The 25,726-nt window shown below is 43.1% G+C and overlaps 1 protein-coding gene across 1 annotated transcript in view; it reads left to right on the plus strand.

The window, feature by feature from the left end:
• The window catches only part of LOC126473435 (uncharacterized), an 860,366-nt gene that overhangs the window by 449,986 nt on the left and 384,654 nt on the right, over nt 1-25,726 (plus strand). The window contains exon 3 of the mRNA XM_050100479.1: nt 20,239-20,278. Within this exon, the coding sequence (XP_049956436.1) occupies nt 20,239-20,278 (40 nt within the window). The remainder of the gene's footprint in view (nt 1-20,238; nt 20,279-25,726) is intronic.

Raw genomic sequence — 25,726 nt, forward strand, 5'->3', positions numbered from 1 at the left:
CGAGTCCCTAGAGCGCTTCGAGCGCTGAAAAAACGTTGTTAAAAATTTAAAAAACGCGTTTAGAGTTTGTAGTAACAAAAAGAAACGTTGTTTCAAACCTCACGGTCAATTTTCCATAGCCATACAGGAATCCATCCTCTTCCTTAAGCATACCCTGGTTCTGAATTTGGTTCAAAAATGGTTCAAATGGCTCTGAGCACTATGGGACTTAACTACTGTGGTCATCAGTCCCCTAGAACTTAGAACTACTTAAACCTAACTAACCTAAGGACATCACACACATCCATGCCCGAGGCAGGATTCGAACCTGCGACCGTAGCAGTCGCGCGGTTCCGGACTGCGCGCCTAGAACTCTGAATTTGGTGCCGTATATTTTTCAGTCCGGGCTCTTTTGACGAACTCTGAGAGGGCACAGTACGTAGTGATAGACAGTAAATCATCGAGTAGAACAGAAGTACATCTGGCGTTCCGCCAGGTAGTGTCATAACCCCTCTGCTGTTCCTGCTTTAGATAAATGATCTAGGTGATAATCTGAGCAGCCCCCTTAGACTGTTTGCAAATGACGCTGTAATTTACCGTCAAGTAAACTCATCAGACGATCAATTCCAATTACAAAATGATCTAGAGATAATTTCTGTATGGTGAGAAAAGTGGTAATTAGCACTAAACAAAGAAAAGTGCGAGGTCATCCACATGGGTACTAAAAGAAATCCTATAAATTTTGGGTATACGATAAATCGCACAAATGCAAGGGCTGTAAGTTCGACTAAATACCTAGAAATTAGAATTACGAGCAACTTAAATTGGAAAGACCACATAGATAATATTGTGGGGAAGGTGAAACAAAGACTGCGCTTTGTTGGCAGAACACTTAGAAGATGCGACAAAACCACTGAAGAGACAGCCTACATTACACTTGTCCGTCCTCTGTTGGAATATTGCTGCACGGAATGGGATCCTTACCAGGTAGGCTTGACGGAGGACATCGAAAAAGTGCAAAGAAGGGCAGCTCGTTTCGTGTTACCGCGGAACAGGGGTGAGAGTGTTACTTATATGATACGCGAGTTGGGGTGGTAGTCACTGAAAAAAGGCGGTTTTCTTTGCGCCAAGATCTATTTACGAAATTTCAATCACAAACGTTCTCTTCCGAATGCGAAATATTTTGTTGACACCCACCTACATAGGGAGAAATGATCATCATAATAAAATAAGAGAAATCAGAGATCGGACGGAAAGATTTAGTTGTTCCTTTTTCCAATGTGCCATTCCAGAGTGGAATGGTAGAGATGTAGATGTAGATGTAGATGTTCCTTGCTCCGCGGCGTTCCAAATGTAAGCGTTGAAGTTCTGGTTGTCATTATGCGTACTGGCCACGATGCCTCTTTTAAGCAGATCTTAATTGGACAGATACTCGTATATACTAGTCGAATATTTTCATGAACTAATACATTCAACACGCTGTAGTTTATGAAGTACTTTTACAACCAAAAAATCCTTTTGCATGCATAATCTATACATCTCAGGATCTAAATTATGTGGAAAAGTCAATTTTTTTCATTGGTCTCGATCAAAACCTCCATTTAATAGAAAAACACAATAGCCAACACTCCCTCCTTAGCATGGCATTCGCCATGATTAATTATAACTCAGATTTTTATAACCACAGATTTTTAGTCAAGCGTATAGACATACGTTTCGCAGTCCTTTAGGGATACCAGAATGTATTCACTTTTTTTGGGGGGTGGGGGTGGGGGTGGGGGGAGGGGAGAAGGTGGAAGAGTGGGGAGCATGCTGGTGCAATACACGAGTTTTATTTTAACCACTAGTCGTATGTGTAGCAATGAGAATGAAACTAGTAACACTACCCTACAACTTGTATCCCTAAATCTGACAGTAAAAAATCTAAATCGCGAGATACTTCTTGCCGAGTTGCTGCCTCAATTCGGTTCAGCACGTCATCTCACTCGATATTTTATACCCTTGAAATTTTTTCTTACCGACGAATACGAACATTTGCCTCTGAAGGAAATTATCTATTAACATACCTCTTTGTACGAAATTTTACGCGTTTTACCACAGTCGAATGTACTGTCCCTAACAGCAACTTGTATATGGGAGAAGGGGTTGAAATAACGGTAACGACAAGTTCATTATAGATGGAGAGCAAGTATGAGGGAGCTTGTCAGTCGTGTCATTTTCAGAAGAACCATCCTGGCAATTCACTTGCCTTTTGCGGTTCACAGAACCACGTAGAACCTATATGTGGATGGCCGAGCAACGGTTTCAACCACCATCATTTTGCGGCTGTATCATTTCTCTCGGCTCGGTGTTAAGAGCCATTCGCCTGGAGTGTGTTTAGAGAAGTACGGAAAATGTAAATTGTGGTGGGGGGACGAATTAGAAATTTCTCATAACGTACTACGAGTCTGGGTATAGAAATACTGGTTCTTTCACAAGGTAAGGGAACACTGAATTCTTAATTGGACGAAATCTGATTTAGTTTGTCCAGTTTTCCTATGAAACCATTTCTGACAGTTATTATACGAGAATCAGCAGTAAGTTGGACATTGCAGGCTGCTGTACGCATTTGTTAAAATTACTAGCAAATAAAATATGTCGTAATACTCTGCAGGTGACGATAAAAATGGCTTTACAAGTCAGTGTGCCTTCTATGTACTACACAAATAATCAATGGTTATTACAGGGGCAAGCTCAATATTCCAGAGTAGGTCATACACTCCTGGAAATTGAAATAAGAACACCGTGAATTCATTGTCCCAGGAAGGGGAAACTTTATTGACACATTCCTGGAGTCAGATACATCACATGATCACACTGACAGAACCACAGGCACATAGACACAGGCAACAGAGCATGCACAATGTCGGCACTAGTACAGTGTATATCCGCCTTTCGCAGCAATGCAGACTGCTATTCTCCCATGGAGACAATCGTAGAGATGCTGGATGTAGTCCTGTGGAACGGCTTGCCATGCCATTTCCACCTGGCGCCTCAGTTGGACCAGCGTTCGTGCTGGACGTGCAGACCGCGTGAGACGACGCTTCATCCAGTCCCAAACATGCTCAATGGGGGACAGATCCGGAGATCTTGCTGGCCAAGCACGTTGGGTGGCACGGGATACATGCGGACGTGCATTGTCCTGTTGGAACAGCAAGTTCCCTTGCTGGTCTAGGAATGGTAGAACGATGGGTTCGATGACGGTTTGGATGTACCGTGCACTATTCAGTGTCCCCTCGACGATCACCAGTGGTGTACGGCCAGTGTAGGAGATCGCTCCCCACACCATGATGCCGGGTGTTGGCCCTGCGTGCCTCGGTCGTATGCAGTCCTGATTGTGGCGCTCACCTGCACGGCGCCAAACACGCATACGACCATCATTGTCACCAAGGCAGAAGCGACTCTCATCGCTGAATACGACACGTCTCCATTCGTCCCTCCATTCACGCCTGTCGCGACACCACTGGAGGCGGGCTGCACGATGTTGGGGCGTGAGCGGAAGACGGCTAACGGTGTGCGGGACCGTAGCCCAGCTTCATGGAGACGGTTGTGAATGGTCCTCGCCGATACCCCAGGAGCAACAGTGTCCCTAATTTGCTGGGAAGTGGCGGTGCGGTCCCCTATGGCACTGCGTAGGATCCTACGGTCTTGGCGTGCATCCGTGCGTCGCTGCGGTCCTGTCCCAGGTCGTCGCGCACGTACACCTTCCGCCGACCACCGGCGACAACATCGATGTACTGTGGAGACCTCACGCCCCACGTGTTGAGCAATTCGGCGGTACGTCCACCCGGCCTCCCGCATTACCACTATACGCCCTCGCTCAAAGTCCGTCAACTGCACATACGGTTCACGTCCACGCTGTCGCGGCATGCTACCAGTGTTAAAGACTGCGATGGAGCTCCGTATGCCACGGCAAACTGGCTGACACTGACGGCGGCGGTGCACAAATGCTGGGCAGCTAGCGCCATTCGACGGCCAACACCGCGGTTCCTGGTGTGTCCGCTGTGCCGTGCTTGTGATCATTGCTTGTACAGCCCTCTCGCAGTGTCCGGAGCAAGTATGGTGGGTCTGACACACCGGTGTCAATGTGTTCTTTTTTCCATTTCCAGGAGTGTATAAACCGTTCTCTTTTATATAGCACAACTCTCTCATGTAATTAATACGGATTGAAAGTACCACTTCAGTTGCAACATTTTTTATTTTCAAATTCTAAGAACACCACCGGTTTCGGGTTATTACAAGCCCATAATCAACGGTGGTACTTCACGTCCTTTGCTCTATACTGCGCCGCGCGGGGTCGTAGGACGAAATGTAAGTGTTAAGTGTCCTGGTGTTCATTACCCAAGCAGTCGTTCGTTGTATTGTCTGGTGTCACTTTGTCATTCATTTATGTTTTACGGCACCTAGCCCGGCTGCTGTTTTCTAAAAATTTATATGGTACATCATTATTTAATTATCGTGTGTCTTATTGCCTGTAAAAACTGTAATTAACATCAGCCTCTTGTTTATTTTCAGTATCACACCTGATGGTGGGCATTTAATAGCCTGAAAAAGGTCGTGGTCTAAGCAGTGAAAAATAAAAAAAAACCTTACAACTGAAGCGGTTTTTTTCATTCTCTGCTATAATGTTCAGTTGTGGATGTTCCTCCAGCAGGACTGTTCGGCCCATGTAAATACTATCGTTGTTGAAAGTCTGATTAGTGTTCATTGCTACACAGGAATTCAGTACCAGCTCAAGTCTACAACATCTTTAAAATTAACATAGCTAGTGTCCATGGTTTGGCTTAGTGTTGTTTTCTCCGAACTGTTGCGCGTGAAGATTTTTAATAATTAAAGGAGATTTTTGTTTAATGTATGGAATACTTTATCATTACGAAGTATTATATTATCAAAAATGTGCCTTTGCCGCTTATGTATGTAGCAATAGCTGCCTTATAAGAGGAAGATACCAATAAAGTATTCTCTGAATTTGGTCCGAATATTTGACTGCTTAAGAAACGAATTTTAATGTTGTACATTTCAGAATTGGATAGGTCATCAATGTTTGTTTTCGCGTTACTTGGCAGCCTATTGACAGAGGTGCAATCCTTACCCAAAGCGACCGAAAAATTTTGCAACTTTGATACATCGAATCGAAGTGGGGAATAACACTCTTTTGGTATACGATTACAATTTGTAGGCTTAATTTTTGTTCTTGTATGCTCAGTTTCTCACATTCTCGAACATTTCTTTGTTATGAGTAATGGCTAATAGGCAGCTGAACCATATGCTTGTATAATAATGTGGACTGCAATTTATTAAACTTTAGTGATGAATTGTATCTCATATACTTTGTATAACAGAAACTACATCTTTCTTCGTATAATATGGCAGGAGATTTCTATCAATAGTAGTAGTTTTATCCTGTATACCTTCAAACGATATTCATTATTTTTTTCTGGAAAAACTGGGGTCAACAAAGTAAACTGAAGTGTGTCATTCATGTCCATTATGTTCAGTAAGTCGTTAAGCGCTACAGATAAGAGCCCAGAAGATTATCTTACCCCAAAAGTTCGTAATTTTGTCATGGTTTATAGTGTGCTTCTTTAGTGTCATACTCTGGGTAACATGGTGTACATACTGACTTTTATAGTGAATGGAGACTGAAAGCAGACGTATAGCTACATGTAGAGAAAATACACATCTGCACGTTACCAGTGGTTTAAGGACCCGCTGTTTACACATGAAAATGAAGTAAACTTTCGAAATCCATCATAGATGACATTAATAGCTGTATAAATGAAGCAGATATGCATTCCTGTCTCTCTAAATAAATGTTCTACATGAAGACGAGAAGGTCACATTCAAAAGAATTTGCAAAATGGAGGCCGTTCCACCTTTTACTCCTCATTTAACTTTTACATCCTGTCTAGGCTCATCTCCGTGACAGACACTTTGTTGCAGATAGACTTCAGTTTCACAAGCAGTAATAGATTTAATTGATGTACTGATCGCAGTAATATTCGTTATATTGTTTTTATGAATGTGTTACGGTGTATCGCCATTGTCGGTCTTAAAGATCGGGCTATTTATGAAAACTGAATGCTTTATTATTGTAGTAGTGGTTCTGTAGAATCACATCATGTACAATATCTCATAATGTAAACAATAATTCTCAAGTTTCACGTTCTCATTTGAAATATTCTTTTGTGGAATAGTGATTTGGCTTAGTGTACATGCTGATGGGACACTGTTGTTGATGAACTACTGTATGCTGCAGCTCAGATGGCTACGTTCTACATCTGATACAGTAGTGACGTTCCCATGTTCTCCCCTTGTATGTGACACTACCGTTACCTCGTACACCAGTCTCTCATTGTTTACAATTGTCTCTACCAAGTTCTTAAAAATAGCCGCATCGGGTGAGTGTTGGCCGAATGATGTGATCGAAAGTGTGCGCCAACAATAGAACACATTGTTGCAGATGTTCCGAGCTAAAAACTCTCGACCACTAGATGAAGAGATTTGAAGAAATGGCAAGAGATTTCGGGAAAAAACGTAACTAAAATCGACTACATGGATGGAAGAAAGGCGTAACTCAAGAAAGCTTGTTTAGAGTTAACAAAAAATTGTCTTTAAAGGTTGTCGCGAGAAACCAATTCTTTTCTACCTTGTACTACATAACAAGTTAGACCAGTCTGCGAAGATGAGTAAAAGTACCCTCCCTTAAATGGGAATTACAGTTTCTTTAAGTTTCGCCCTCTATTTCCATAGTCGAATTTACTTTTTAAATACTTGCCTTCTCGTCACAATTTATAAAATACTATGCATGTCGGTATATGTAACAAGTGAAATACATTCGGACGTCAGGAAGAATGTAATAACTCCATTCCAAAACACACAGATCTCCATCGAACCTTCGGTTTAATAAGTCCTTGTTGCAAAACAATGACACGAATTGTTTACGGAAGAATGCAGAATGATAAGGAATTCTGAAAGAAAGTAAAAGAGCATTCTTTGAAACATGGTGCAACAGAAGAATTACGGTGTAACGGGTCTCTCTTGTACTGTAATGGGTATCTCTTAGACGTATTAAACATTGACAAATATTGCAGGTTATAAATCGGCCGTGTGTTGTCTCGCCTTCACCAGAGCCTCTTCTGTCACGTGTCCATCAGAAACTTTCCCCATATTTAACGTTGATTGTGCGTCGTTAATGAGGTAATAGCACGCGAAGCGGCCACATTTGAGGGAGAATTGGTGACAAAGGAAACGGAAAATTCTTTCGTGTAGTCCCTGCCGGAAGCTGATGCCAGCTGTTGATTCTGTTTGTTGCTTCGACAAGGAACGGGTATATTTAATCATGCATTCAACCATAATTCCTGAATCGCTTATTTTTCTACTAGCAGTTATACTCGAAATTAAATATGTTCAACATTAAATTCTCTGTAGTTCTTTGCAAGTAATCTGAAAGTGGATCTTTCTTGGACAGCATGTTCACAGCTCGTTCTTTGAAACACCAGAATAATGCTTCGTAAGTATGGGGTGTCCGTAACTAAAGTTCCACTTTCAAACCGCTGTACGAAGAAACCACTATTCAGAGTGACGTCAAATTTGAATGGCATATTATTGACTCATGGGGAAACGTTATGGAACAATAAGTAAATAAACAAATAAATAAATTGATAAAAAGTTTAATGAAGATTTTACCAGTAAATTACACTGTAAACCTGTTAACTAAATGGCGAAGGCTGCAAATGGCGTGTGAATCGCAATACGATGACTATGTTTGGGGTGCACGCTATACCATCCGCACCCTTCAATGTCAATGACTGCACAGATTCGGCAGTCATACATAGTGGCACTGTTAGTTAGGCAAGCCCATCCATCATGGCAATCTCATTCCACATCGGACGGGAAAAATCGCTTTTCAATTGTCCTGAGGCCATAAACCGCTTAAAAAACAAAAAGATACACTCCTGGAAATGGAAAAAAGAACACATTGACACCGTTGTGTCAGACCCACCATACTTGCTCCGGACACTGCGAGAGGGCTGTACAAGCAATGATCACACGCACGGCACAGCGGACACACCAGGAACCGCGGTGTTGGCCGTCGAATGGCGCTAGCTGCGCAGCATTTGTGCACCGCCGCCGTCAGTGTCAGCCAGTTTGCCGTGGCATACGGAGCTCCATCGCAGTCTTTGACACTGGTAGCATGCCGCGACAGCGTGGACGTGAACCGTATGTGCAGTTGACGGACTTTGAGCGAGGGCGTATAGTCGGCATGCGGGAGGCCGGGTGGACGTACCGCCGAATTGCTCAACACGTGGGGCGTGAGGTCTCCACAGTACATCGATGTTGTCGCCAGTGGTCGGCGGAAGGTACACGTGCCCGTCGACCTGGGACCGGACCGCAGCGACGCACGGATGCACGCCAAGACCGTAGGATCCTACGCAGTGCCGTAGGAGACCGCACAGCCACTTCCCAGCAAATTAGGGACACTGTTGCTCCTGGGGTATCGGCGAGGACCATTCGCAACCGTCTCCATGAAGCTGGGCTACGGTCCCGCACACCGTTAGGCCGTCTTCCGCTCACGCCCCAACATCGTGCAGCCCGCCTCCAGTGGTGTCGCGACAGGCGTGAATGGAGGGACGAATGGAGACGTGTCGTCTTCAGCGATGAGAGTCGCTTCTGCCTTGGTGCCAATGATGGTCGTATGCGTGTTTGGCGCCGTGCAGGTGAGCGCCACAATCAGGACTGCATACGACCGAGGCACACAGGGCCAACACCCGGCATCATGGTGTGGGGAGCGATCTCCTACACTGGCCGTACACCACTGGTGATCGTCGAGGGGACACTGAATAGTGCACGGTACATCCAAACCGTCATCGAACCCATCGTTCTACCATTCCTAGACCGGCAAGGGAACTTGCTATTCCAACAGGACAATGCACGTCCGCATGTATCCCGTGCCACCCAACGTCCTCTAGAAGGTGTAAGTCAACTACCCTGGCCAGCAAGATCTCCGGATCTGTCCCCCATTGCGCATGTTTGGGACTGGATGAAGCGTCGTCTCACGCGGTCTGCACGTTCAGCACGAACGCTGGTCCAACTGAGGCGCCAGGTGGAAATGGCATGGCAAGCCGTTCCACAGGACTACATCCAGCATCTCTACGATCGTCTCCATGGGAGTATAGCAGCCTGCATTGCTGCGAAAGGTGGATATACACTGTACTAGTGCCGACATTGTGCATGCTCTGTTGCCTGTGTCTATGTGCCTGTGGTTCTGTCAGTGTGATCATGTGATGTATCTGACCCCAGGAATGTGTCAATAAAGTTTCCCCTTCCTGGGACAATGAATTCACGGTGTTCTTATTTCAATTTCCAGGAGTGTATAAGTTTTTTAAGTGTCGTGGGGCCAAAAACAAGCATAAAAATCAAAATGGCATCGGTTTCTAATTTGTCGTGAGACTGGTGCAAAACATGTTCAGCATGCTATCCACCATTTACTGCCACGAGCTGAGATCGAGAAAAAGAACGTTTCACAACACATCGGGATGTCTCGCGGTCACATTCAGTATGCGTTGCTCAACGCGTGCTTTCAATTCAGCTATGTTCCTAATTGGTGCACTGGACGCAACATCTTTCACATAAGCTATTACCTGACATTGTCAGCTGTACTGGAGGTGATCTCAGAATCTAAACAAGGTTGTCCTCCTTACTACAGAAGTTTATTCTCCTGGATCGCTTAAAAATACACAGTGGTTACTAGTTCCAGCAAAAGGAAATAGCCATCTGCAGATCATTTGTATAGAAAAATTTTTACAGTGCCAATCAGTTGACTGTTTATGTTAATTGGACACAAGTGCTAGAGGCGATGTTCTGTACTACCCTCTCTCGTTATACAATAAGAGAATAGCTGTGTGACCAGTGCACAGTAGCCATAGACAAACAAAACACGTAAGAAGTGTATAAAATCTTTTCATGTTGTGTCCTGTCTTGCAAACCTGTTTTCTTATTGTATATTCCACAGTAATATGAATAGTTGACTAAATGGATTGACCGTGTAAAAATTTTTTCTGTGCAAATAATCTGAAGATGGTGATTTAATATGGCTAAAACTAATAATCATTGTATATTTTTGTGCTTCCGTAATAAGAAGAGCAACCGTACTTATCTTTAAGATAACTCGACCGCCAAAAGTCACGCGGTTGAAGATCATTTGTTCTGGACAGCCAGGCAGTAGGGAAACAGTGGCAGATAATTCTAGCATTTCCGAAATGCCTCTGAAGTAGGCATTACACTAGCTGTTCAATGTGTGGAGAAGCGCCATCTGGCATTAAAATGATCCTTCCCACACATCCTCACTGTTGAAGTGCCAGAATGACGCTGGTGCAAAAAAAGAGTGTCACGGGTTTCACCAGTGACGGTACAGGTTACAGGGCCCTCAGGACTGATCACTTGGAAAAAAATAAGGCCCTATGACAAACGACGCACCACACAGTCAACTTTGAAGAATGAAGCAGTATCGGTTGATATGCGTGCCGACTTCCCGTTGCCAATATTATGCTATTATGCGTATTGACATGTCTTTGGAGATAGAAATAGATTTCGTCTGACCACAGTATGTTCCATAGCCATTTATTTTCGACTTCCATGCGAGCAGACCGAGCGAGATGGCGCAATGGTTAGTACACTGGACTCGCATTTGTGAGGATGACAGTTAAATCCCGCGTCCGGCCATCGTGCTTTAGGTTTTCAGTGATTTCCCTAAATCGCTTCTGGCAAATGCCGCGATTGTTCCTTTGAATGGACACGGCCGGTTTCCTTCCCTATCCTTCCCTAATTCGAGATTCTGCTTCGTCTCTAATGACCTAGTTGTCGACGGGACGTTAAACATTAATCTCATCATCCTCCTCCTTCTCTTCCAATCCATGCGAGCAAGAAATTACACAGCGGAAGTGTGTCTTGCTGGCGAGTCAGCAGGGAGCAATTCCTGAATATGCGTGATTTTGTATGGATAGCAATGCAGTATCTTTCGTAGGATTTTACGCACCGTGCTCGCAGACATGTCAGATGTTCGATCAATACCCTGTGAACCGCCTGTTTGCACACAACTGCTCTAACCCTCCTGCAATGCTGTGGCCGCATATTCCAGAGACGTCTAGTCAACTGCTGTCCTGTCGCTGCCTCACTGCACTTCAAAATAACCTGTCTTCTCGAATTTTGCAACCATTTTCTCCAGACCCGTTGTAGAAACCGACTCAATATCTCTTTTCATAGCCTTGAGTGTCCGGAAGTTCTGTAGGGCCACTGGTGCACAGTCACCGTTCTTGTAAAAGAGCTACATCAGCAGCGTGCTATCCTTCATGGAGACAGTCATGTGTCTCGGACGCAAACTGAGGAACAGCCGTAGTCCACGCGTCTATTGGTGTGCATATTATGACGTTTAAAGACTATCTATGGGCAAATTTTGCTCTATGACATTTCCTCTTGTGTGAATGATATGCCGTTCGGACTAGAGCAGTGGTTCTCTTACTACAGCCTTTTCAACCTGGATCTTTGATTATGGACACCTTGTTCATCTCGGGGAAGTACGAGAATCCTTTTTTACTTTTTTATACTTCTAGTGCTTCTCACAATTTAAATACTTTTTTTCCAAAACACATAATATTAATTAAACTTTGTGGTTTAGGCACAACTGAAAATAACTTCTTCGTAGGCGCTTCACGTAGTAAGCATAACTCAAAGATTATTGATTTTTCTCATAAACACTTCTTTCCACCAGAGATACAATGGTATAACGAGCATTAAGAAACATTAAATCATTTAATAGCACTCCTGCCTTGGGAAATGTGGTTGGATGTTTGCTTTCGTAAGAATAGCTCCATGTTTTGAGTTTTCTAGCGATGCTCGTCGTAGCAAACCTTAGTTTCCCCATCATTACCTAACATTACCCACGTTTACACGCTCAATAGAAGAGCATATATCGTTGTCGAATGAAATTCCTTCCTGTAATTAGATTTCTATGCTGTGCTTACGCCATGATCTGCGATATAGTTCGTAAGCTTGCTAGATAAGCAAGGTAAGTAGGTGAAGTCAACGAAGTTTGAGAAACTAGGAGAGAGTTGTGTAATTCGGTTCTCTGAAAGCGATAACGGTAAAATATTGTCCGGATGAAAAAAAATCTGGAATCTAGCCTTTGTTTAGAAATCATCTGAACGATTTAACTCAAAACAGCTCTGCAGTGAGAGTTGTTCGAATGAAAATGAATGGGCATTAATAATTCACGATTGGCTTGGAAGCGATGTGATAGCAGACAGCGTTCCGTTTACTGTGTGAACTGCAGAATGCTGAGTCCGAGGGAATATTTAAAGTACAAACATTCATATTGGAAATTCATTTCAGCTCGGCTCTCCGATTGAAAGCCACTGTTAAACGTTTCTCCCAACATTGATCAGCCTGCCTGCCAGTGGAATTGTTGATGCAAGGAAAATTATTTGCCCGACCTCTACCAGAGAAAGTGAACAGCTTTCACACAGAATCCTAGGGATGATTACCTGAAAACTATCTGCACTGGATTGTAAAGCAGAGGTTGGATGTTAGTACATTTTTAATTTTTGAAAATTGCATGTTATAATTAAGCAAGAAACAGAAATTTGAAACATTGCATTTAGTGTTTCCTCTTTATTACTGGCATATTATCACAGCAGTAATGGTTTATCATTCAAGTAGGATGAGCACATGATGGAAATGAGTTTCTTTTCATAACCAAATATTTCTAGGATTTGAACAATTATTTCAAACGTCTGTAGAGTGCTGGCCACACACTTGATACTTCAAATGACTCTACAGAAATGAATCCAAATCTGCTGATATTTTTGACTAACTTTCTATGGTTCGTCTCTGACATTATGTATTATCTAGAGGGTCTCCAACTAAGATGCTAAAGTGAATTAAATGCCTTCAGTAAATCACATGTGCCTCTCTTTCACGCCCTTCAGAACACCTGCACTCTTCGATTTGTGAATGCTATAACTGAATTCTTAGTTGAAATAGGTCCATATCTGCTTTGGTAAGACATTTCAAAGGCCGGGCGGTGTGGCCGTGCGATTCTAGGCGCTTCAGTTGGAACCGCGTCACCGCTACGGTCGCAGTTTCGAATCCTGCCTCGGGCATGGATGTGTGTGATGTCCTTAGGTTGGTTAGGTTTAAGTAGTTCTAAGTTCTAGGGGACTGATGACCATAGATTTTAAGTCCCATAGTGCTCAGAGCCATTTGAACATTTCAAAGACTGACAGAAGGCAAGTATGTACCGCCATCAAAAAGGTTATGACGAGTAAAGAATTGAGAGCGTCCAACTAATCTTCGCTAGGATCTGCTGTATTTTTTTAAAAATTAATGACTAGTTATAGACACAGAGCATCATCATCGTCATATAAACCTGCCCAACAAAATAACGAACAGACAGAAAAAGCGAAGCACCCATTCATGGTCAGAAGTCAATTACGTTCATAAATACACACATCTTTGGCGGATACGTAGATCTTTGGAATTGCAGTTCTATGTGATAGGCAGAACGCCTACCAAACTTCATTAGACACTTTTTTTGGTAGGTTATAAAATGGGCATGAACATCTTCAGACAGTGAATTACCACAGTGAAGGTCACACAGATGCAACTAACTCGTGTGAGGCACTGTTTTCAGCACCTAATAAAGAGGGTCAACATTAGGCCAGCTGGACTGCATGTTGGATGGCATGGGAATGTGAGGGCAGGCAGAGACTTCATCAAGGTTCTTGTCGACCGTAACTGACCACCAAAAGGGATGATCGCTGTGTTGTGCACCAAGTACATCATAACCTGTTCACATCTGTGCTTGCCACCTGAGAACAAATAATGCACTCCCTGCAACGTTGTGTGTCATATCTAACAGTAGTCGCACTAGGGAATTACCAACCCATACACAGCTGCAGTTAACATCACAACACAAACAGCTGTGTCTGGAATAGTGTCATGGTTGAAAAATGGTTCTAATGGCTCTGAGCACTATGGGACTTAACTTCTGAAGTCATCAGTCCCCTAGAACTTAGACCTACTGAAACCTAACTAACCTAAGGACATCACAGACATCCATGCTCGAGGCAGGATTCGAACCTGCGACGGTAGCGGTCTCGCGGTTCCAGACTGTAGCGCCTAGAACCGCTCGGCCACCCCGGTCGGCGAATAGTGTCATGACTGGGGTGAATGGCGTTGCATTGTGTTCACTGATGAATCGTCATTCTGCATTACCATTGATGACTATCATCAGCACATATGACACAGTGGTGCCACTGCTGGCAATACTGTGTTGGGGGGAAATCACATATGACTTCAGGCAAAGAGCCCCTCCAAGACCCCCAATGTGACAACATCCTCAGTGATGCTTGTGCACCTTTACTGATCACTTTAAAACAGTGTTCATGTACAGAGACTTCAACACCTATTCAGCTGAGTAGTGCTCCACTGCCTTCTTGTGAGCATGAAGAATCTAAGAAGTATCGAAGGTGTTGCCTACCCTCAGGCGCAAGAGCAGCACCACAGCACCACACAACTGAATGCATGTCAAGGTCACTGCCCATGGAAACTTTCAAAGTGCTCAACAAAGGTGGCAAGGTGGCTCCAAGACTGTTGCCGAATAGTGGATCTTAGCCGTTTTATTCGTGTATGCATCAATGGTCACTGTAGCCTCCGCCTTCCCCAACCTCTTTGACCACGACGTAATAGGGTGCCAAACAGAAGGTCTGATAAAGCATAAACACCTTTCCCTGCTCTGGAATCATGTTCGAAATACTTCAAACGGTTTTGAAAGGTCCCTGCTGGTTCCATTCTGTGTACCAGAGCAAAAATTGCAGTTACGCGTTACTGTGAAGGGGCCAGTCACCTTCAATGGGGCTGCAACTCCTCGGTATCTTTAGAGATGGATTGTATTGTGTGGAAGATGACTGCCGCTGAGCTTCTGGCCAGAGCTAGTGTTTGGCCCACTCCTTGTTGTACTTTGCAGCTGTTCGTATCACGCCACTGCATGGCTACAATGACTTAGTTTGTATCCAGCCTCGGGTGGTTAATGATTTGGAACTGTTGTGTTGCTACGCCGACTCCGCTACATCCCGGATTCGCTAGGGCTTCGTGTACTTTGTGAACTTAATCTGTTGCGGATGTACAGAAACATGTGTTCTTTTATCTGTGGTTTGGTGTATCCACCAGAGTGAATGATTATAAACAGTTTCTACCTACACCATGCAGGACAGAAATATACGCTTGCTAACTGAATAAGAAAACCATTAACGTTAAATCACTTAATAAAAGCAACTCTTCAGGTCCAGAGCCGGCCGGTGTGGCCGTGCGGTTAAGGGCGCTTCAGTCTGGAACCGCGTGACCGCTACGGTCGCAGGTTCGAATCCTGCTTCGGGCATGGATGTGTGTGATCTCCTTAGATTAGTTAGGTTTAAGTAGTTCTAAGTTCTAGGCGACTGATGACCACAGAAGTCCCATAGTGCTCAGAGCCATTTGAACCATTTTTTTCTTCAGGTCCAGACTGTATATCAATTAGGTTCTTTTCGGAGTATGCTGATTCATTAGCTCCATACTGAACAATCATAAAACCAGTATTCAAGAAAGGTAGGAGTATTCCGCTAAACTACAGGCCCATATCGTTAACGTCGATATGCAGCAGGATTTTGGAACATATATTGTGTTCGAACATAATGAATTACCTCGAAGAAAACCGTCTATTGACACACAGTCAACATGGGTTTAGAGAACACCGTTCCTGTGAAACGCAACTAGCGCTTTATTCACATGAAGTGTTGAGTGGTATTGCAAGGGATTTCAGAACGATTCCGTATTTCTGGATTTTCAGAAGGCTTTTGACACTGTACCACACAAGCGACTCGTAGTAAAATTGCGTGCTTATGGAATATCATCTCAGTTATGTGACTGGATTTGCGATTTCCTGTCAGAGAGGTCACAGTTAGTAGTAACTGACGGAAAGGCATAGAGTAAAACAGAAGTGATTTCAGGCTTTCCCCAAGGTAGTGTTATAGGCCCTTTGCTGTTACTTATCTATATAAACGATTTGGGAGACAGTCTGAGCAGCCGTCTTCGGTTGTTTGGAGATGACGCTGTCTTTTATCGACTAATAAAGTTATCAGAAGATCAAAACAAATTGCAAAACGATTTAGAAAAGGTATCTAAATGGTGCGAAAAGCGGCAGTTGACCCTAAATAATGTGTGAGGTCATCCACATGAGTGCTAAAAAGAACTCGTTAAACTTCGGTTACACAATAATCAGTCCAATCTAAAAGCCGTACATTCAACTAAATACGTAGGTATTACAATTACGAACAACTTAAATTTGAAGGAACACATAGAAAATGTCGTGGGGAAGGCTAACCAAAGACTCCGTTTTATTGGCAGGACACTTAGAAAACGTAACAGACCTACTAAGAAGACTGCCTAAACTACGCTTGTCCATCCTGTTTAAGAATACTGCTGCGTGGTGTGGGATCGTTACCAGACAGGACTGACGGAATACATCGAAAAAGTTCAAAGAAAGGCAGTACGTTTTGTATTATCGCGAAATATGTGAGAGTGTGTCGCAGAAATGATACAGGATTTGGGCTGGACATGATTAAAAGAAAGGCGTTTTTCGTTGCGATGGAATCTTCTCACGAAATTTCAATCACGAACTTTCTCCTCCGAATGCGAAAATATTTTGTTGACACCGACCTACATAGGGAGGAACGATCACCACGATAAAAGAAGGGAAATCAGAGCTCGTACGGAAAGATATAGGTGTTCATTCTATCCGCGCGCTATACGAGATTGGAATAGTAGAAATAGTGACGGTGGTTCAATGAACCCACTGTCAGGCACATAAATGTGATTTGCACAGTATCCATGAAGATGTAGATGTAGATAAAAAGAAGGGACCTGTCTCTCAGGTTCTCAGATTTATCATTTAAACTTTGTTAACAGGATTACTTGAGATAGTTTGCATTTGCGACTGCTGTTCGGGATGTAACATCTGACAGGGCACAAAATGGAAACCGTAGTGACAATGCGATGTTGCTCTGCACAGATGTGTTTTGTAGCATCTCTATTATTCCAGTCATGACACATCACTCTTTTCAGTTCTGAGCTCAGTGTGAGTGCGTAAAAATTCCTAGAAAATAGCGTCTCCCACCAAGTATGATGGCCTGGTGAGAGATTTCACCTGATGTCATGCAGCCCACATAACATAACTGTCATGCTTTTCCTTTCCATGATTCTCGGCCGCACTTTGCTGGGGCTATGAAGATGCTCTTGCAGCGTTTTCGGTGCGAAGTTTTTGATCACTCAATACAGCCCATAACTAGCTGCTTCTGAGTTTCACCTCTGTTCACACGAATAGCTGGCTGCGAATACAGTATTCTGGTGCAGACAATAGGCTGGAGACCAGCGTAGAGAATTGGTGGAAAGCACAGTCAGATGCTTTCTATGACGAGGGTATTGGAAAGTTAGTGCAATGCTATGACAAATGACTAAGTGAGAGCGGCGACTATGTACAGAAGTAGCTGTAAGGTGTATCCAACTGCTGAAAATAAAACAGTTTTTATTTTCACAGCGGTTTCCATTTCGCAACCGATGGGACCTCATTTTCCGAATAGTCCTCACATCTTCAAATGTCTGACGTCGTGTTTCTCTGGCATAGCTGTGACACTCTCCCATGTGTCAGACAAATATGTGATCATTCATGCTGCCCTCCTCTGCATATTTTCAGCACCCTCTGGTAGTACTATTTAGTTCACGTCCTACACACTGGAGCAGTGTTCTAATATGTGTCGCACGAATGAGTTGTAAGCTGTTTCCACTCTTAGACAATACATTTCACTAGAATTCTACTGAGCCGAAGTCTGCCACCTGCATCATCTATGACTGAGCCTACGTGATCGTTCTGCTTCATACCCTACAAATTGTAAAACTCAGATATTTTTTCTGCTGGCCGATTCCAACTATGACTCGTTGTACTGTAGTCACGGGGTACTGCGTTTTTTTCGTTTGGTGTACTGCACAGTTTGTACATTTAATGTAAGTTGCCATATTTGCATCACTTCGAAATCTTATCAACATCTCACTGAGCGTTCGTACAGGTTTTCACAGTCAGTATTTCATTCTGCGAAAAGTCTGATGTAGCTATTAAATCAATATAGTCTACATCGTCATTAATACACCACATGAATAGGAACGGTCTCAATACACTTCCATGGAGCACAGATGACGTTACGGGTAGTTCTACATCTTTTGATGATTTTCCATTCACGACATCATGTTGCATCCTTCCTTCCATAAACTCCTCAGTTCCAAATTTCGTTAAATACCTCATAGGATCTTACTTCCGATATTAAATGTTAGTTTGGTACTGAATCTAATGGATTTCGGAAATCAGTAACTGACTGCCTTGATTCATGCATTTCGGCGTGTCACGTAAGAAAATTTCTAGTTGAGTTTCACATCTCTCTATGTATAGTCCTATGCTTTGTTTTGCATCTGGTAAGTAGTAGTCTCTGTTTTGTTACTATTTTCTTTACGCTGACTGTATAGCACGGTACGTCCCTCCATCATAAACCATTCTACTACGTAAACATTCTCAAGTGCATAGTCAACTATTCTTCTAAACCTGTGACGTAGTTCCTCTACATGCTTCTCTCCAGAGCTAAATGGTTCTTGTACCTTATTGAGATAGGATACAAGTGCCTCCTTGTCTAGTTTCTTGAACATATAGACCGTTCTACTTGTTTTCAAAAATGGTTCAAATGGCTCTGAGCACTATGGGACTTAACATCTGATGTCATCAGTGCCCTAGAACTTAGAATTACTTACACCTAACTAACCTAAGAACATCACGGACATCCACGCCCGAGGCAGGATTCAAACCTGTGACCGTAGCAGTCGCGCCGTTCTGGACTGAGGCGCCTAGTACCGCTCGGCCACCGCGGCTGGCGTACTTGTTTTATATGAACTTTGTACTTTAGTATCGTTGTTGCTACAACTGCTCATGATTACGTTTACTAGTTTCTATGTGTACATCCTCAAGGGGTTTAAGTCTGTTTGTTGTTACTAGATTATAAAAATTTCTAAAGTGAGTGGGCCTTCGAATAATCTATTTCGGGTAATTCTCAGAGAATTCCTGTAGTAATGTTTTGCAGGACGTCTTCTCACGCCCACCACCTACTGAACTGTAATTTTCCCAGTTGATTGTTGGATACTTAAAATCTCCTCCAATGATACCAATATCATTGGGGAACGTATCTCGTTGTGAACTTTGATTACACCAGGAGATGAGTCCAGTTATCGCTAGAAGTACGTGATAACAGTTTTATGCTCATCCTTCATACTGTGTTTTGACGATTTCTCATGCTGATTCAATTTCTGTCCCGTCGGATTTGGGTTTATTGTCAACAGGTCAAGCAGTTTTTAATGTAGCAAACGACCGAAGTTGTAAATTCAGTTCTTTTTGTTTAGCTCATGACCGGTTTCGGGTATCATAACCAATTCTCAAATTATCCAAACAGGGAAAAAACGGTGTATTCCGTGATAGCACGCAGGACATGTTATCTGTCTGGATGGCTTGAAAATCGGTTCTGATGTGCGAAACCGGTCATCAATTAAATAAAAAGATCTGAGTAACTTTGGATGCTTTTTACATCAAACTGGTTAACACAAGTTACAATTCTGTCGTTAGCGCAGCATTCTGGAAATCCAATAGTACAGCACTTCAATTTATCACTAGCCTAACCTTTGGATATACCTTTAAATTTTCCCCAAATATCTCATCGCAGTCAGCTCTGGGTTTTATCTAAATCTCTGCTTGTCTTAGGACCCCTGACCCGTCTCGTCATGTGTTCAGTGCAATTTGTGATGATAAGACATATTCCATTAAGGACACTGAAGTAAAAACCTGCAATAAATGAAATATTTATAAAGGTTTTTTTTATGTTTTCTTCTTAGGTTTTATCCTACTGACGTAAGAGTCCCTTCGAAGTTTAGTGCAAGTAAAATTTTTCTTAAGACAAAGCGCCATTTAAGAGCCACCCTAGTCTACTGGACACAAATAGGCAAAATGAATATTTCAGCATCTGTGTTGCAATAAATGCACTTACATGCACCTAAATATTTACATTTGTGTGTTTTAATAGGGAATCTTTTCTTTTGCAGGTTTCCAGGATCGCAGGACAGGACAACAAAATAATTACTGGTAAGTACACTACAGGAAAAATTTATCTTTCTTTCAATACATAACATGCAATTTGTCTTTTTTTTTTCTAAAAGTTCCAAATGGCGTATGCCCTGTTTCATTTCATTATCAACGTGTAAGGTGTAGTATTTTTCAAGTCGTTTCCCACACTTTGTAAAATTTTTCACTTTGACATACAGTTCTATGTCCAGCTTCATTAAAATGAACCCCGTGCGATATGAAGAGATTGGAACGCCTTCACTCATCATACCCTACGATTCATCATAACTGGCACAGGTTTAAAGCAGCATGAAATGATGTACCTGTTTCGGTCTTCAATCGATGCACAGCTGGGTTACAGCCACCCTTGCCTTGCCTTGCCGTGGTATACAATCTTTGAAGACCTATTGTACTTATGAACCTAGTGCAGTAATAGGTATTTAACATTACATTATGAAGATAACAACGGTAGAGAATATCACGTCGTTTAACCGAATAAAAATTCCTTTCAGACGGCTAAGATCAGAAATAATTCTACCACTAGCGGGTTGAATTCCGTACTGCTTAACTAAAATGTGGGGATTTTTCTTTTCAACGGAATAATTTTTGTTGCAGACCATTTCGTTAAAAATTCAAGTTGCCATATTTTTCTAATAGTTACATTAGTGTTTCACTGATTTCACTTTTTAGTGTTGGCACCATTAAAAGTTGTTTCACCTTGGTACTATTTAAATCATTTGACAATGGAAAGTCCCACTGAAGAAAGGGGCATTTTCACTCTCTGAGGGCAATAATGGCTGTAACCCGGCTGGGCATCGATTGAAGACAGAAACAGGTACGTCATTCCATGCCGCTTTAAACCTGATGATTCGTAGGGTATGGCGAGTGAAGGCGTACCAATCTCTTGATAGCGCATAATTGTTTTAAGTGGGTATGACGTCTGGAGGACATCCGGTTAGCTCAACATTCGAACGGCGTCCGTATTGAGGTAATCAAGGCAGCACGGCTAACATATTCCTGCGTTATCTTGTTCAAGTCATGGTAGTCATGGTAGACCCACATTCACCTCCATAATACAAGTATGATGGCCGATGTCCAAATTAACAGCTACGAGACTTAGAGGTGATCGTGTTGGGTACGCAGTGGCGTAGCAAACCATGATTCCAAGTATTGAACGTGTATGACGGTGACGAAAACAATGTGGTGACTTTCATTCACCTCGGAGTCTCCACAGATATACAACGACGTGAAGAAAGTCATGGAATATGTCCTAACATCGAGTCGGACATCCTTTAGCCCGGCTAAGTGCAGCAGTTCTCGGCCTGAGTGGACGAGCGGTTCCAGGCGCTTCAGTCTGGAACCGCGCGACCGCTACAGTCGCAGGTTCGAATCCTGCCTCGGGCATGGATGTGTGTGATGTCCTTAGGTTAGTTAGGTTTAAGTAGTTCTAAGTTCTAGGGGACTGATGACCTCAGCAGTTAAGTCCCATAGTGCTCAGAGCCATTTTTTGCACCAACTCGACGTGGCATGGACTTATCAAGTCGTTGGTAGTTCCCTGCAGAAATACTGAGCCATGCTGCCTCTACAGACGTGTGTAATTGCGGAAATGTTGCCGTTCTAGGATTTATTGCAGGAACTGACCTCTCGATTATATTCCATAAATGTTCGATGACATTGATGTCGGCGGTTTGGCTAGCCAAACCATTCGTCCGAATTGTCCAGAATGTTCGTCAAGCCAGTCGAGAAGAATTGTGGCCCGGCGACATGGCACACTGACAAAATTCCATCGTTGACTCGGAATACGAAGTCCATCAATGGCTGCACGTTGTCTCCAAGTAGCCGAACATAACCGTTTCCACTCAGTGATCGGTTCAGCTGGACCAGAGGATTGCGTCCGTGGCGTCGTGGCGTCTCGCAACTCAATCGAACCCTTCCAAAAGGTCTTACCAACTTATCTGACCAGACCACTGTTTCCAGTCGTATAGGGTCCAACCGATATGGTCACGAGTCCGGGAGAGGCACGGCACGCTATGTCCTAACGGATACGTTCGTCGTTAACTACTACATTTATTTTTGCGGTTATTTCACACAGTGTGGCTTGTCTGTTAGCACTGGAACCCTACACAATTGCCGCAGCTCTTGGTCATTACGTGAAGGCCGCCAGCCACTGCGTTGTCCTCGGTGAATTTTGTATTGTCAGTACTCTCTCGACACTGTGGATCTCGGTGTATTTGACTCCCTTTGAATTTCCCAAATGGAATGTCCCATGGGTCTAGCTCCAACTACCGTTCCACGTTAGAAGTGTGTTAACTCCCGTCGTGCGGTCATAGTCACGTCGGAATCCTTTCCACATGAATCACCTGAGTAAAAATTACAGCTCCGGCAGTGCATTGTCTTTTTATATCTTGTGTAAGCGATATTGTCGCTATCATATATGTGCCTACCGGTATCCTATGACTTCCGTCACCTCAGTGTATATATCCATCGTAACGCTTTACAGAGAACCAGGTCTCGTCTGAGAAGACAACATGGTGCCACTCCTGTGTCCAGTGTTGTAGTCGGATATACCGCTTCCGGTACATCTGTCTCTACTGCCGAGTGTAGGGAAGACGAAACAATGGCAGATGTGCTGACAGTTCGTGTTGCTCCAAAGCTTGTAGCACCTCTGATACTTGCATTGCAGCAAAGAAGCCCATTTCCTGGCTCAAGGTACGACAGTGGCTGCATGGTGCTCCGAAGTGAACAATACCCGTCCTTTCGGGCACTAGTCGTGTGAGGCCGTAGGGATCCTTCATCCTGTTGAGGAGGGCCCCCCAAAATCATCTATAGCATATTCGCATGGGCTGCTGTACTATATTGTAGTACTATATTACAAATTTTGTGATGTGTAGTCCAAGAGTTCACTACACAACCAAACCCTACATTACACTCTACTGAACTATATTCTACATTAACCTACACTGCTGCACTTATTTTGACGAAACTAGGTGTCATTTTCCCGGATATTAAGCCCCTGGGGTGGTGAAGAATAACTCACGATTCACAGGGGCTGTACTGCCGTGCTCCCAAATTTGAAGAGATTGGAAGATGGCTCGGACCTTTGGAGGTGACGGAGTCCCACCTCTAACTGACAAACCAGGGACTCCTAAGATACGACTTGGCAAACAAACGGTAATGAGATGGGGAGCTATTAATATCAATGGGGGCTACTCTTGGAAGAAGGTAGAGCTGGCAGAGGCTGCAAGTAAGATGGGGCTGGACGTTTTAGCTGTTAGTGACATTCGGGTAAGGGGTGAGAAAGAAGAAGAAGTGGGAGAATACAAGGTCTACTTGTCAGGAGTCAAAGCAGGAATGGCACAATGGGGTGTAGGGCTTTACATCAGGAAAGAAATGGAACCCAGCGTAGTTGCAATAAGGTATGTAAACGAACGACTGATGTGGATAGATTTGACAGTGTCTAGCAAGAAAATTAGGATTGTGTCAGTATATTCGCATTGTGAAGGGACTGATCAAGATAAGATGGATAGTTTTTATGAGGCACTCAGTGATCTAGTTGTTAGAGTAAAGGACAAGGACAGTGTTCTGCTCTTGGGTGATTTTAACGCCAGGATTGGAAATCGAACAGAAGGGTATGAAAAGATTATGGGTAAATTTGGAGAGGATATGGAGGCCAACAGGAACGGGCAGCAACTCTTGGATTTCTGTGCCAGTATGGGCTTAGTAATCACAAACTCCTTTTTTAAACATAAGAACATTCACCGGTATACTTGGGAAGGCAGGGGAACCAGATCTGTCATTGACTATATAATAACAGATCAGGAATTCAGGAAGGCTGTGAGGGACACACGTGTATTCAGGGGATTCTTTGATGACACTGATCATTATTTAATCTGCAGTGAAATTGGGATTACGAGGCCGAAAGTGCAGGAGGTCAGGTCCATATGTAGGAGGATAAGAGTGGAGATACTTCAGGATAAGGAAATCAGGCACAAGTACATAACAGTGATCTCAGAAAGGTACCAGTTAGTTGAATGTAGTCAATTACAGTCATTGGAAAAGGAATGGACAAGGTACAGGGACACAGTACTAGAAGTGGCTAAAGAATGTCTTGGAACAGTAGTGTGTAAAAGTAGGAGGAAGCAAACAGTTTGGTGGAATGACACAGTCAATGCAGCCTGTAAAAGGAAAAAGAAGGCGTATAAAAAATGACTATATACTAGAACTCAGGTAGACAGAGAAAGTTATGTTGAAGAAAGAAACAAAGCCAAACAGATAATTGCAGCATCCAAGAAGAAATCTTGGGAAGACTTTAGAAACAGGTTGGAGACATTGGGTCAAGCTGCTGGAAAACCATTCTGGAGTGTAATTAGCAGTCTTCGAAAGGGAGGTAAGAAGGAAATGACAAGTATTTTGGACAGGTCAGGAAAACTGCTGGTGAATCCTGTGGATGCCTTGGGCAGATGGAGGGAATATTTTGCTCAATGTAGGTGAAAATACGATCAGTAATGTTTCAGATTTCGAGGTAAAATGGGAGAGGAATGATGATGGAAATAGGATCACGTTTGAGGAAGTGGAGAAAGTGGTCAATAGATTGCAGTGCAATAAAGCAGCTGGGGTGGATGAAATTAAGTCGGAACTCATCAAGTACAGTGGAATGTCAGGTCTTAAATGGCTACACAGGATAATTGAAATGGCCTGGGAGTCGGGACAGGTTCCATCAGACTGGACAAAAGCAGTAATCACACCAATCTTTAAACATGGAAACAGAAAAGGTTGTAACAACTACAGAGGTATCTCTTTAATCAGCGTTGTGGGTAAAATCTTCTCAGGTATTGTTGAAAGGAAAGTGCGAGTATTAGTTGAGGAGCAATTGGATGAAAATCAGTGTGGGTTTAGGCCTCTTAGAGGTTGTCAGGACCAGATCTTTAGCTTACGACAAATAATGGAGAAGTGTTATGAGTGGAACAGGGAATTATATCTATGCTTTATAGATCTAGAAAAGGCATATGACCGGGTTCCTAGGAGGAAGTTATTGTCTGTTCTACGAGATTATGGAATAGGAGGCAAACTTTTGCAAGCAATTAAACGTCTTTACATGGATAGTCAGGCAGCAGTTAGAATTGATGGTAAATTGAGTTCATGGTTCAGAGTAGTTTCATGGGTAAGACAAGGGTGCAACCTGTCTCCACTGTTGTTCATATTATTTATGGATCATGTGTTGAAAACAATAGACTGGCTGTGTGAGATTAAGTTATGTGAACACAAAATCAGCAGTCTTGCATATGCGGATGACTTAGTTGTGATGGCAGATTCGATTGAAAGTTTGCAGAGTAATATTTCAGAGCTAGATCAGAAATGTAAGGACTATGGTATGAAGATTAGCGTCTCCAAAACGAAAGTAATGTCAGTGGGAAACAAATATAAACGGATTCAGTGCCAAATAGGAGGAACAAAGTTAGAACAGGTGGA

This window comes from Schistocerca serialis, chromosome 4 (genome assembly GCF_023864345.2).
Source record: "Schistocerca serialis cubense isolate TAMUIC-IGC-003099 chromosome 4, iqSchSeri2.2, whole genome shotgun sequence".
NCBI classification, from domain to species: Eukaryota; Metazoa; Arthropoda; class Insecta; order Orthoptera; family Acrididae; genus Schistocerca; species Schistocerca serialis.